At 37.9% G+C, this 15,142-nt stretch overlaps 1 protein-coding gene and 1 long non-coding RNA gene across 4 annotated transcripts in view; one reads left to right on the forward strand and one right to left on the reverse strand.

The window, feature by feature from the left end:
* kcnh8 (potassium voltage-gated channel subfamily H member 8) overlaps positions 1-15,142 on the reverse strand; it is a 186,961-nt gene that overhangs the window by 35,002 nt on the left and 136,817 nt on the right. For 2 of the 3 annotated variants that reach the window (XM_062984575.1, XM_062984574.1), the window contains exons 8-11: positions 7,617-7,814; positions 5,588-5,787; positions 3,512-3,761; positions 1,724-1,965 (exon numbers count right to left, since the gene is read on the reverse strand). In XM_062984575.1, the coding sequence (XP_062840645.1) occupies positions 1,724-1,965; positions 3,512-3,761; positions 5,588-5,787; positions 7,617-7,814 (890 nt within the window). The remainder of the gene's footprint in view (positions 1-1,723; positions 1,966-3,511; positions 3,762-5,587; positions 5,788-7,616; positions 7,815-15,142) is intronic. The other variant, XM_003222163.4, reaches the window with a different exon arrangement.
* LOC134300014 (uncharacterized) overlaps positions 1-15,142 on the forward strand; it is a 37,100-nt gene that overhangs the window by 18,635 nt on the left and 3,323 nt on the right. The window lies entirely within an intron of this gene.

Here is a 15,142-nt window from a genome sequence, read left to right on the forward strand (position 1 = left end):
CCCAGCCCTAATTTATTGTTTTGGTTTTTCCAACACTTTACTTCCAGTCCCAACCCTATTGTTCTGTGTTTTGCACAAGCCTTGCCCTGCCCTCTCACATCTGAAAATGCCTACTTTTTCCAGTTACTGGTTGTTGATCTCGACTGATGTATTTTTATGTTTTTACTTTTCTGGTTTTAATTGTTTTAATTATATTATTTGTTATATGTTTTTAATTATGTAACTTTGAATTCCTTGTTTACGCTGGGCTTGGTCCCCATGTAAGCTGCCTCAAGTCCCTTTGGGGAGATAGTGGTGGGATATAAGAATAAAGTTACTATTGTTGTTGTTATTATTATTATTATTATTATTATTATTACTACTACTACTACTACTTATTAACTTTATCCAATTAGTTTATGCAGATATGTCCTCTTTACAAATGCCTGAGATAAACCTAGATAATAGGAGGTCTGAGAGAAAAAATCTAATCAAAACTCAGAATAGATAGCCAGACCTGAGACAAATTTGGTTTCTCACATCCGGGCATCTGTTTCACACATCTGAACACAAAAATATAAGGTAAGTGATCAATATATTTGCAATGTCACTTGGATTCTCTGGCCCATAAACTAATATATAAAATGAAAACTACTGACTTGAAGGTTCTAAAAGTCATCTCTTAAATTACAAAGTAGGAACTATTTCATCTCTTCCTTCACTTCGCAAGTGAGTCTTACGATGTAATTACTTTCTTTGTCTATATCACTATTACAGTGAGGTGGCTTAATGTTGGCATTGGAATAAATCTTGTAATTAGCCCCTTCCCATGTAATCTTGCAGCTTTAAAATGGCCAGAATGACTAGGATTACAGCAATAGGAAAGTAGTAAATATATTCTTCTGATAATGCCAAGGAGATTACCACCGTAAAATCACACCCCTTTCCCATTTTCATCACATAGTCAAAACTGTATGGCAGCTTTCTCCTAAGGGAACAGTACAATCAGTAACAGGAATGACTTTAACTGACAGTTTCTAATTTTTAGAATATACTTTTATTCATTTTAGGACACATGAAAAAATGCCTGGATTCATGGGAGCACAATGTTTGTTCACATAGATGAAAAATAAACAGCAATGCTGATATGAAAGCCTTCTTGAAGTCTTTGAAGCATACCTTTCAATATTTCCTGCTTAGTGGTTTTATTGCAAATGTAGCTCATAGTTGTGAAAATAAGTCCCTTCTTGCTCTTGGATGAAGAATTCTCTAAAGGCAACTTATATTTTTATAGGTTAAAGAGTCATAGGTAGTCATTCTCCCTTGTGAGTATATCAAATAAGCAATAGTTGCCATCGCCTTAATAACAATGTAGTTGATAGTGAATTTTCTTTCAACACTATTTTTGTTAAGCACAGTTAAGTAAGATGTATATCATATATTTTAATACTACTTTGGATCAATGTCTAATGCAACTGGAAAAGGCAGTAAAAAAGCAGCACATATGGACACAACCCATGCCGTAAAGAATTATTCATACAAAATCATAAGGTCATAATTGATTTATACTTCACTATCAATAATTCATGATTTTACTGAATTAACAATTCAAGCACAGGCAGGAATTCATTCTAAAACGAACACAGTACAAGTATTTTTACTCTTATCCATGCAGGTGAATTGCTAAAACACAAGATCTATTTTTAAAGTTAAGTGTAGCTTCAGTAATTTTAAAGCTACTCACATCACTTTCATGGCCTTCTCGAAGGTTGTATGTGAGATCATGCTGAATTTCTTCAACAAACTTCTGAGCGTATTCTGGGTAAAGGTCTAACACTTCAAAGAGTCCTTTGAGAATAATACATTGGAGGTCACAGTAGGTTAGAGCTTTCACATCAGCATTCGTTTTAATCACTTGGTCCTTAATTGAAAGGTTTGCTCCAATTAAATCCCCTTTACCTAATGGAAAATAGAAAGAAAAGAAAACTATAATACTTTATTAACAAAATCTTTACTTTTTATTGTAACAGAGAACAACTTAAACACACCATACAGAATGCTCAGAATCCAAAAGATAAAAGACACATTTGAATGGACAAAGCTTCTGAAAGTAATTTAAGACTAGTATATGGAGAATCCAAGTGAATATTACTAGAAACAGACTCTAAACTAGGGAAAATAATAATTTATTGTGATAAGTAGTCTTTAGATGTCCGCAGTCTAAACAGCCCACAACTGCTACTTTAATAAGTCATGTCTGAGTGTCAAACCATTGCATCACTTTGTTAAATATCAGTTCATTTAAGTTGAACATCAGTTCATTTAAGGTCTAAAGAGGTAGCCATGTTAGTTTATTGTAGCAAAAAAGAACAAGAATCAAGTGGCATCTTAAAGGCGAGCAAATCTATGATCATGTGGGTTTTATCATAAACCTGTCCACCTTTAGCACTGTTATTCATAGCACTCTTTCTTGTTTTTCGTTCAGTCATGGAAAACATATTGCAGTTGCTTCACTGCAATATGTTCCATTATAGAGTTTAATTAGGCACAGTGTAAATGAATTAAAACCACTTTGTTTATGTTTTGTGATTGAAACTGTCATTCTTACTATTTTATTTTCATTATCATTGTACCATGAACCACTCAATTCATATTCAAATCACACATTCCTTCTGTATGAGCCATTTCGGTATTAATTTTTTTGTTATTGCCCAAAATCATTCTGGTTATTCTTATTCACCTTAAAGACTCCCAAGCCCTTTATCAGCCAGAATGGTCTTTAATGATTTTCACATACTTTTCCTTTGTAATATAGATGATGTGACTAACGTATGGACATATACAGTGTAACATATTCACAACAATGGAAAAGAGCTGAATTGTGCATATAAAAACAAAAAATAGCTTTTACTGGCTCTTGGAAATTAATTGGTAGGAAATGTGGACACACTGCTTTGTGCACGTAAGAATCTGAACAAAGGTGTCCATAAAGTCAAATAGTCATGAACTAAACTGAGGTAAATGTAATCCTGTTTTAGGGCATATATATTTATGTTTTACATTTATATCCTTTAGCCAAAAAGGTTTCTAGATGGCTTATACATAGTCCATTTGGCAATCCTTGACCTCAGGCTTACAACTAAATAACATACAAGTAAAAAGAGAATTAGGAGATAAGAGGGGGAAATGGTTCACTAATGGTGTCCTATTCTTCCTGACAGATTTTACTGTGTTGGGAAACTCTTTTTTTGGCAGGAAAATGAATGACGGTAAATATTCTTTCCATCCCTGTTCAGAGAACCACCACCTTCTTCTCCTTAATAATAATAATAAAAATTTATTTATATACTGCCCTATCTCCTCAAGGGACTCAGGGCGGTTTCCAACATAACAAAGGAAACCATACAACAACTTAAAACCATACAACAAGTTAAACGTAATACAAATAATGATCATGAGTACAGAAAACATCTCCTTCTCTCTGTGTGTATGTCTTTGTCTTTCTTATTTTCAGCAACACACAAAAACTTACCTAGGATTGCCAGCACCATGCTGTCTTTTAGAACTTCCATTGAACCTGAGCACACAAAATAGACTGCCTGCAAGGCATCTCCCTGCCGGAGGAGGTACTCCCCAGGAGCACAAAAAGAGGTTTTGATATGCAGAGAAAGAGACCTGAGGCAACCGCGGCTGGCACACTCAAAAAGGGACAGCTGCAGAATCTCCTTGTTCAAGTGCATGGTGATGTCTGAGCGCAGTTCATCTGGAAAGTCCTTTAAAAGCTGTCCAGAAAGAGAAAACAGGTTTCCTATTTAATATCAACAGTTTATCCTTCCACCAAAATGATATGAATGCAAATTTATAATTTTCATGTATTTATTTTATAACTTGCTGAAGTGTACCTAGCACTTTCTATTTAATGTTTGCAAAGTGGTCTTTAGAGATCCAGTCCAGTTTTTTTTTTTTTTGCTCCTCTCTTTTCTTCTTAATCTCGGGAATATAAGGAACAGCAGCTCATCTGTAATTTCCCTCCTGATCTTTTAAAGCTCAGGAGTCTTAGTAGTAGTACTTCAAAGAACCACCTCTTGTTTACCAACAGCCCGTTTGTTTACTATACAAAGTCTGGAAATTTAGTCCAAAAATTGACCCCCAAAACCTGAGTCAACATATTTACAGGTCAATATAAATACTGTAGTCTAAGTAGATAAGCAAATACTAAGGGTTTAGTTCCATTCCTAGATAACCTAAAAGAAGCACTAATCTCTTGTTCTCTTTCTGCCACAGTGCTGCTTCTGCTTTTTTGAATGCCTGGGTGGAGATGGCAGCAGTAGCTTCCAGGGATGGATTCTAGAGCATTTTCTAGAGCAGTGCTAGCATTTTTCACTCTATGTGGAATGACCCTTGACTTATCCACATATCAAAATCCATCATTTTGGTCCTAAAACTTGCCCTCAACTTATACATAAGGTCAACTTATATACAAGTATATAAATTAATTCCAACTTATTTTGTTGATTTATGGCAGGCTGTCTTTGACATTTCAATATGAAGAACTGAAACTAGGAGATGTATGAAAAATATTGTCAAATTTTGAGGTATCTGCAACAATATTCTAATTATTTATGGTTACCCCATGTTTTGTTTCTAACCCCACAATTTATTTCTAAATCTGTGGTGTGACCACACTTGGAATAATATATACATTTCTAGTCACTGCACGTAAGAAAGGGTATTATAAATCCAAAGAACACACAGAAAGGGACAAGCAAAATAATCATGAGGTTGAATCAATTCCCTATTAGGAAAAATTACCAATTTTAACTTAGAAAAAAGGGAACATGAATGGAAAAAAGCTAGAGATGTATAAAATGATGTGTGGAATGGAAAGAGAAAGTGTGCGTATACACTATAGAATTAATGCAGTTTGACATTATTTTAGCTGTCATGGCTCAATGCTATAGAATCATGGGAGCCAAGGTTTTTAGCCTTCTCTGCCAATGGGTGCTGGTACATCACCAAATTACAAATCCCAGGATTCCACAGCATTGATGGTTAAAGTGGTGTAAAACTGTATTAATTATACAGTGTAAAGCCAGACAAAATCTCTTTCATAATACTAGAACCTATGCTCATTTGTTAAATGGTGGGAGATTCAAGTCTAATAAATGGAAATGTTTCTTCACACAACACATAGTGAATCTCATTAACACAATCCCACAAGAAGTACTTATGATTTGCAAGCTGAATGTTTTCAACATGGGACTGAATAAAATAATGTAAGATGTGGTTATCAATTACTACTAGTTAAGATGTCTATATATCACTTTCAGATGGAGGCTGCAATTGCACTAATCTCCTGCTAATGGGTCTCTTCCAGGCCACCAGATAGCAATTGCCGATTATATGAACAGAATGTTGGACTAGACAGGACTTTGGTCTAATTAAACATAGCTGTGTTAGTTATCAATTTCTTGTCCCATTGATTTCAATGTGTCTGCTCTATTCAACTGTAAAAAATACTATGAGTACCATTAAAATTATTCTACAATAATAATGGGGATAGATAAACTATAACCAGAAAAATCAATAACAGAAAGTATGTAATTACCTCATTGGAATCTATTCCATTATTTACTGACCATGTAGTTTGGAAATATTCAAGCATCCTTTGCTTTAACTGCTGTGGGAGATGATGGACCCTTATGAAGTCCTTCAGATCCTTGGTTCTTGTGTGATAAAGGGACCATCTGGAGTACATCCGTTGAATTATAGCAGTTACATTACCAAACACCAAGGCATGCATCAAGGCTGTAAAAAGAAGGAAGTATACAGATGTAGTAAAATATATTACTGTCCCCAAAGATTCAGTGTAAAACAATGAACTTGCTTGTTAGTTACATCAGTAATGTGAAATGGGCAACTCATGGTAAAGAATGGATAAACTCAGTTTGATAGGTGAAATCAATGGGCTACATCCAATAGTTCCGCCCATTTACAATGAACTTAGTGAATCAAAGGAACTGTCCAATTGATTAGTATTGGATTAATAAGTGTTATCCATTCAATGCAAGCATGGAATCATGTGGCCTTCCAAGTGTGTTAGGTTGTAACTCCTGACTTTGCCCACTATTATCTTGGGCTGCTTCTACAATGCCACACAATCCAGATCAGAATGTGGATTAAAGAAATCCAGTTCCACTTTGGAGAGTCTCCACATACACTCTGGGAACTGTAGAAAAGCTCCTACAGCATCCACAAAGCTCACCTCATGCCAAATCGATCCAACATAATGTTTAGAAGGATAACTTTTTATACTATTCTTGACTCTGGATTAACAAGGTCTAGTGAATGAAAGGACATTACCTCGGTGCATGGTAATGTTTTATTATTGTATATTGGTTTTTATGATGTTTTAAATGTTTTTAGTTTTTAATGCCTTTGTATTGTATTGTTGATGTGATGGCACTGTGTTGCCAATTTGTAAGCCGCCCTGAGTCCCCCAGGGGAGAAGGGCAGGGTAGAAATACCGGAAATAAATAAATAAATAAATACAGGCTAAGAAACTCTAGTATGGAGTCATTGTTAAGTTTAATTTGGATATCAGAAATCAATCATGTGAGTGGTTTAGGCTAGTGTAATATGTTGTCATGTCAGTATAAGTGAGTTTTTAAGTGGTTTGCTGCAGTAGCAGAAAGATGGCAAATAGGACAGCTTTCTGTCTTGATAACAAAACTGTATCAATAGAGTTTCTGAAGCTATTTTATTAGTGATTTCCTTATCTACACTGTGGCGTTTACTCTGTGGTAGCTACATAAGTCAAGCGGATCAAAGCTAAGGTATCTTCCTGTGTTAGAGGCCAATAGTGGGTGTTGCAGGTGGGAGATACTTCATTGAGATCAGCATTAATGATATTCAGATAATTAGAGTGAGTCAACAGGAACTGAATCAGCTCTGTGGTTCATTTTTCCTACAATCAACATGATGTGAAAAAATAGCTCCCAGCTTTAAAAAATCTGTGATAATACAGAATCTGTATACCTTTGTTCACCAATCAAAAAGTATGCAGCCTGTATCTCAGCTATCCATTAGGTAATTCTTTATTATGAACCACATCTAGTCCCCAACCTCATTTTTGCAAACAGCAATCTCTCCAGAACAGGTCCAGTGTCATTATTCATAGACATGCTTCATTTTAAAAATAATTTATTTGATGGAAATAGTGTCCCAATGTCCAAAAATCCATTTAAAAATCGGGTGGCTTGAGTGGTTCCTTCCAATGGAGAGAAATGGAGAGAACCAGTTGCTTTTCAGGTGAAAAGTGAATTTGGAAGTGACATCATTTCCTTTTTATCTACTCAGAGTGCGCCACTGCTGCAGTTTTCCAAACAGTCTTTTTTTGCATTTAAAGCCACAGATTTTCAAAATCAGAACATGCCCTTTCAACTGTAGTTACCTTCAGGCTTCAGTTTTGTTTAAAAAATGACTTTTTGATTACTTGACTATTTGGATTCATTCTCATTCATTTTCAGTTGTGAATTCAAAATTTGTTGTTCCTCATTTCCCCTACAAAGAAAGCTTGCACCAATGTTGTACAACGTGTTTTCATATCGTACTTGTTGTATAATGTGTTCACTTACCCCCAATCAGCATTGTGCAAATAGAGAAAATCTTTTCAGCATCGGTATTGGCTGACACATTGCCAAACCCAACACTGGTGAGGCTGCTGAGTGTGAAATATAGAGCAGCAATATAGGCACTTCTAAGTGATGGGCCTCCAAATGTGTTATTGCCTTGGTATGGAGACTCCAAGCGTTTCCCCAATTCATGAAGCCAACCTAGAGACAAAGAAACAGGGTCCATGGTGAGTAGAGATTTATCAGAACATAAACATTTTAGTTACAACTTCAAAATACTAAAAGTCCAAAAAGAGAATTTTACTTATTTTATTCTGAACAGGCTTATATGCATCATCATAAGAAATGCCTTGTTGCCCCTGCAATATCTGCTGGGTATCAGCTGGGGTTTGGTTCCAGGACTATCCCATGGAAACAAAATCTGTAGATGCTCAAGTGTCATTATATACAGTAGAGTCTCACTTATCCAAACCTCGCTTATCCAAGCTTCTGGATTATCCAAGCCATTTTTGTAGTCAATGTTTTCAATATATCGTAATATTTTGGTGCTAAATTCATAAATACAGTAATTACAACGTAAAATTACTGCGTATTGAACTACTTTTTCTGTCAAATTTGTTGTATAACATGATGTTTTGGTGCTTAATTTGTAAAATCATAACCTAATTTGATGTTTAATAGCCTTTTCTTTAATCCCTCCTTATTATCCAAGATATTCGCTTATCCAAGCTTCTGCCGGCCCGTTTAGCTTGGATAAGTGAGACTCTACTGTACAATGATGCGTTTTCAAGCCATGGATGGTTGAAGGCACATGAAAGCAGGGACATGGCACTACATTCTGAAGCCCAACACTTGTATTGACATTCACATGCCCGTGGAAATATCCAGAAAGGTTGCCTACTGCCTTAAAATGCTAAATCTCTAAACATATCCCCATCAGGGTTTGAAGGTTTTCTTTGTGGGAGGCGCAAAAAGAAAAAGAGAAAGAGGAACAGGTTGGGAAGGAGGGAGAAAGAAAATAAGTGTAGCTAGGTAGAGTGATTAGAAGTTGAGAGATACAGGAAAAGAGAGATTTAGAGAAAGATGCAAAAAGGCAAATATATAATTGGGTGGAAGAGATGGGAAAGCGGAGAGGATAAGTGCAAATAGATGTGATATGGGAAGAGAAGGACAGAAAGAGAGAAATACATTTAGCCAGGAGATTTGGCTGGGGGAGGAAGAAGAAGCAGATTTTTTAGCCAAGAGTTGGGGAAGGATAAGTAAGAGGACATGAAAGAAAAACACCAAGGAATGAGAAAAAACTGATTTTAAGACAGTAAAGTAAAATGGTACTATGCTTTTTATTGTGATGTTATTTATTTTATTGTGTGTTTCATTATCCAGGTAGACCGCAAAAAAGGGCCTAGACAGAGAAGGATAATAATAATAATAATATAATAGACTTTATTTATACCCCGCCACCATCTCCCCAACGGGGACTCGGGGCGGCTTACATGGGGCCATGCCCAAAACAATACAAAATAAACAGCATATAAAAAACAACACTTCAGAACACAATGAACAGTACAATAAATAAAATATCAATTACAATACAAATCAAGGGAACAATAAAAACAGGGCGGTCCACATAAACATTAAATTAAAACTCGGGGTGAGAGAAACATAGAATAAAACCATAGCAATCAGGGTCAAGGAAGTGGTGTGGTCTAGAGGATAGATATTAGAGGGAGCAACAGAAAATGTAAAATAGTTACTCTCCAAAGGCACCACGGAAAAGCCATGTTTTCAAATCTTTCTTGAAGGCTACTAATGTGGGGGCTTGCCTAATCTCAGTGGGCAGTAAATTCCATAATCGGGGGGCCACAGCAGAGAAGGCCCTCTCCCTTGTTCCCACAAGGCGGGTCTGGGTTATTGGCAATGGCGTCAGGAAAGCTTCCCCTGATGAACGAAGGGATCGGGTAGGCTGATAATAGGAGATACGGTCACGAAGGTAGATGGGTCCCAAACCGTTTAGGGCTTTATATGTGATGGTATACACCTTGAATTGGGCCCGGAAAATAAACGGCAGCCAGTGGAGCTCCTTAAACAAGGGAGTAGATCTCTCCCTGTAACTCGCTCCCGTTATTAATCTGGCAGCCGAACGCTGAACCAATTGTAGTTTCCGGGCCGTCTTCAAGGGAAGCCCCACGTAGAGCGCATTACAGTAGTCCAGTCTAGAGGTAACTAAGGCATGCACCACCGTGGTCAAGTCAGACTTCATGAGGTATGGTCGCAGTTGGCGCACAAGTTTGAGTTGTGCGAAAGCCCTCCCGGCCACTGCCGACACCTGAGCCTCAAGCGTCAACGCTGAGTTCAGGAGGACCCCCAAACTGCGGACCTGTGATTTCAGGGGGAGTGCAACCCCGTCCAGCACAGGTTGCCACCCAATACCCCGATCCAACGAGCGACTGACCAGGAGGGCCTCTGTCTTGTCAGGATTGATCCTCAGCTTGTTCCTCCTCATCCAGTCCACCACAGAGGCCAGACACTGGTTCAGAATCCGAGGGGCTTCCTTGGAATTAGGTGGAAACGAGTAGTGGATTTGCGTGTCATCTGCGTAGAGATGGCAACACCCTCCAAAACTCCGGATGACCTCTCCCAGCGGTTTCATGTAGATGTTGAATAGCATGGGGGATAAGATAGACCCTTGTGGATAGTTCATTTTATGTGGGGGGGGGGGGGACTTTCCCAATTTTCCCAATCCCCCCTTTCCCGTATCATAAACTATGGTTGTTTTGACGATGGCGACATGAGTGGGGGGAATAACAAGAATATAGGGGGAAATGGTTTAACTTCTTTAAACCCCTCCCACCATTAAATTGACGATCCTTCTCTGACTAGCGCCCCCTTTTGGCCATTGCCCAGATAATGGAACAGTACCTAGAAAAGTATTCTTCTTTTTGTTGTGATGCAACCCTATGAAAGGAAATATGTCAACTTCAACCACATCAGGTAGTTTAAGGAAGGTGAAAACATGTTGAAAAAGTTGCAAAGCCACAATCATGTATTTAGTGGCAGTAGTTAATCTATCTACATACATCAGTATTCCCACTGAGCCCAGTCTCAACTGTGATACAGCAATCAATCCAAAACAGTCTACAGCAGCAGTGACCAACGACACAAAAGACTACAAACATATTATACAGGTTTCTTAAAAAGCACCTTCTCCCAGAGATTCCTTCTCCCTACTTTGAGGATTGGAGACCAGGCTCCATGTCCTGATCTCAAGTATTATTCCCATATTCTCATCACATGTGTGTATATGTGAGAATCCTGGCCTAAATTATTTAGGTCTTAATGTGCAGCTCAGCAACAATTACTCTAATGGTACAAAATGAACAGAAAAAAAATGTATAGTAGGTTCCACTGAAGTTCATGTCTTCTGGAGTAGGAACTATATCTTCTGCTTCTTTGGGAATCTGGTATAAAAGAAAAACATTAGAAAGAAATAGAAATATAGTGGGGGGTATGTCTCAAATGCAACTTCTTGGAAATAGGAGTGCTTACCAGGTTATAAAGGTTCTTCTATTAAATATACCATATACACTCATGTAGAAGTCGACTGTATGAGGGTAGGTTTTGATATGGCATGTGGACAAGTTCAGGGTCATTTTACAGAGAGTGGAAAGCACTAATGCTGTCTGATGGGGCTAGCAACACCTGCCTGCCACTACAATTTCCCCCATCCAGGCATCAAAAATGCCAGAAGCTATGGGGGAGAGAGTAGTGGTTGGTGCTTCTGTTAGATTGTTCCAAAACAAACTTACTCTGACCTTTTGCCACTCTACTAAGATACGGCTCTTTTATATAAGAGTTAAGGTTCTGTACTCACATTGGCCCAGGTTTAGGGGATGATTTTTTTTACCCAAATTTTAGACTACATATGAATATGTAGGGTAAGTATTTTACTAATAGGTAGCATGACTTAACAATAAACTGTGTAGCATCAGCATTTATGTCTCTTTAGAACAGCTTTGTCATGATTTCTTCCTAAAATTCCTACTTTCTGAAAGCTCGTAGCTAACTACATTTGATAGTTCAATCAACTGTGAAATACATTAAGGCGTAAGAATGTATGCACAGTAAAAACAGAGAATGCTGAGTTCTGGCCTTGAGATAAACATCTCTGGGGATAAAATTATGCACATAACCCCCTGCCAAGGACAGCAGTAAAGGCTTCAAAAGCACACAAGGCTAGAGAGGGTAAGATAAACAAAGGGCCATCCCATTGTAAAGTGGTTCTGGGACACTACAATATAACAGGCAATGTTCATAATCACCTATGTCTTTCTTCCCTTGTAAGGGACAGACCAGTGGGATTCATTAATTTAAACTAATGGTTCTGAGACATAGGACTCATCTACACATAACACATAATCTGGGGCTAATTAGGGTAGCCATACCTGGACCCATCCCAGGGGCTATTATACTCTTTGTGTCCATCCTGAAGTGATGGCAGAATAGAGTCTAGATGATGCAGTAGGGCCCCACCAGACTGCCTCCTTATCTGTGCTGCCCCTGTTGCTGCTACCACACAGCTACCGAGTTGCAGAGGGCTCTTGGTCATTATTGGGCACCTTTACTGACATCAGCAAAGGGACATACATTACAAATAGGGGGAGCAAACTGTATTGTAAGCTGCCTTGAATCTCTATGGGGAGAAAGGCTGGGTAGACATAAATAAGATTAATAATAATAATAATAATAATAATAATAATAATAATAATAATAATATAAGCTGGGTTTAGAAAAGGCAGAGGATCGAGAGACCAAACTGCCAATATCCCCTGGATAATGGAGGAAGGCAGGGAGTTTCATAAAAACATCTATTTCTGTTTTATTGACTATTCTAAAGCCATTGACTGTGTGGATCATAATAAATTGTGGCAAGTTCTTGGTGGTATGGGAATACCAAGTCACCTTGTCTGTCTCCTGAGAAATCTATATAACAACCAGGGAGCAACAGTAGGAACAGATCACGGAACAACAGATTGGTTCAAGATTGGGAAAGGAGTATGGTAGGCCTGTATACTCTCACCCTACCTATTCAACTTGTATGCAGAACACATAATGTAATGTGCGGGGCTTGATGAATCCAAGGCTAGAATTAAAATTGCTGGAAGAAGCATTAGCCATAGATATGCAGCTGATACTACTTTGATGGGTGAAAGCGAGGAGGAGTAGAGGAGCCTTATCACCAAGGTGAAAGAAGAAAGTGCAAAAGCTGGGTTGCAGTTAAACATTAAAAAAAACAAGATGATGGCAGCCAGACTGATTGTTAACTGGCAAATAGAGGGAGAAAACGTGGAGGCTGTGACAGACTTTGTATTTCTAGGTGCAAAGATTACTGCAGACGCAGACTGCAGCTAGGAAATCAGAAGACGTTTACTTCTTGGGATGAGAGCAATGACCAACCTTGATAAAATAGTGAGGAGTAGAGACAACACACTGGTAACGAAGATCCACAAAGTTAAAGCAATGGTATTCCCCAAAGTAATCTATGGATGTGAGAGCTGGACCATAAGGAAGGCTGAGTGAAGGAAGATAGATGCTTTTGAACTGTGGTGTTGGAGGAAAATTCTGAGAGTGCCTTGGACCACAAGAAGATCCAACCAGTCCATACTCCAGGAAATAATGTCCAATTGCTCACTGAAGGGCAGGATATTAGAGGCAAATGTGAAGTACTATGGCCATATAATGAGAAGACAGGACAGCTTGGAGAAGAAAACCAGCCTCTGCTGAGCAGTTTATGTTGTGCCTTCCCCTTTCATTTTGCCATTCTGGCCAAGCACCTCTCTCCTTGCTCTGGGGTCAGAACAAGGCACTCAGATATGAAATCAACTATGAAGTGATAACCCAACCGAACCCCTCACTGTTGATTGCATGGCTGGGCATCTTTACAGGGTGGTGCTTGGCTGATGATGGTCTTGAGTAAAATGAAACATTTTTTTCAAAGGTAAGGACCCCAATCTACTATCTCACATTTGATCTTATGGTTGGAATTGGCTGGGGAGTGGATGACAGTCATGATGCTCTGTATTAATAATAAAATAATAAATAGGATAAATCATGTTAATATTAAACATACACTTCCCAGCAAGTAATTTTTTTTTTAAAAAAGGTGAAGCTTGCCACCCATCAATCCATGATGACCCCTCCCCCATGCCCCAATGCCACTCCAGTCCTTGGGGACACACTAGCAAAATAACATTTTTCCTGGAAACTGAACAGCAAGAAGTAAGTTATAAAAAAAAAAGAAAGCCTAAAAATTGATATATGCAAGAATTGTTATATGCAGAATTGATATATGCAAGAAGGAAGCCAATGTGCATATATTTTTAGATCTATGGATATCTTTGGGGAAATAGGATGGTCCTCATACATGATTCAAACTCCCCTGGAAGCTTCTTGCTTAGGGATCTTCCCTCTCTGTAGAAGCTTATGTCTGATATCAAAGGTGGCGGAAATTGCATGTTCTCAGAAATCATGGTACTGAAAATTGTCCTTTTTAATCACATGGAATGTGAATTCACTGCATTACATAGAGCATGGATTATATCCATTTTTTAAAACTTTATTCTGTCCCTTTTCAGCAACACAACTAGCAAACTGGCATTTAACTGGCAAACCTGCATAATCTGTTTACAGACTGAACATGTAGAGAAAAATATAGAGTCCTGAATCATATAATTAATTCCAGCTAAAGCAGCCACTTGAATCTGTGGGGTTTACTTAAGTATTAACTCACCATTTAGCGACAGATTTAATGGATTTACTTTGTTTAAGACTACCACAAGGATTCAAAACTACATGCAGTAACCATATGATGGAGAAGTGTTGTTAACACTGCAATTCATGGCAGATTTTATATGCAGACTTTTAGTGCAAGTTTGCATTTCTCCTGGATATTTTTAAAATACTAGCATAATTGAAATTGGGATTTTTTTTACAGGAACAAAATGTAGATGGTCAAGTGTTTTTGCAAATCAAGAGGATAGCTAAACATACATTGTGGCCTTTTGGAAATTCCATCCAAAAGAACTGTAGGTGTAGGGATACATTTGTATCCTACTTTGTTTGTGTCTGGGAATTGTTCCAATTGTTCCAAATCATTCCAAATCACGTTTTATTGATTAGCCCATCGGCCGTATCAAAACATTTAACACATAGACATACATACAACATACAACCCGCGATAAAAAAGAAGTTAAAATAAACAAGCTGTTAACAAGATCCCGTTCAAGTCAAATATCTGCATCACCTCCACAGTTTACCCCAATTGATTCCAAATATGCAATTCTCAGCTGTGTTGCTTTGAATAGGAAAAGGGCTGTTTTGTGTGTTATTTTAAGATTCTGGCCGGCCAACAAAAATGAGATTTTAATATGTGGGTCCCAGTGTGTTTTGTGAATAATGTATGGCCCGAGGCATTGGTCTCTCTCTTTCTTATACAATTCACAGCCGAACAGTACATGTGCAATATCCTCCAC

Source organism: Anolis carolinensis, chromosome 6, assembly GCF_035594765.1.
Source record: "Anolis carolinensis isolate JA03-04 chromosome 6, rAnoCar3.1.pri, whole genome shotgun sequence".
NCBI classification, from domain to species: Eukaryota; Metazoa; Chordata; class Lepidosauria; order Squamata; family Dactyloidae; genus Anolis; species Anolis carolinensis.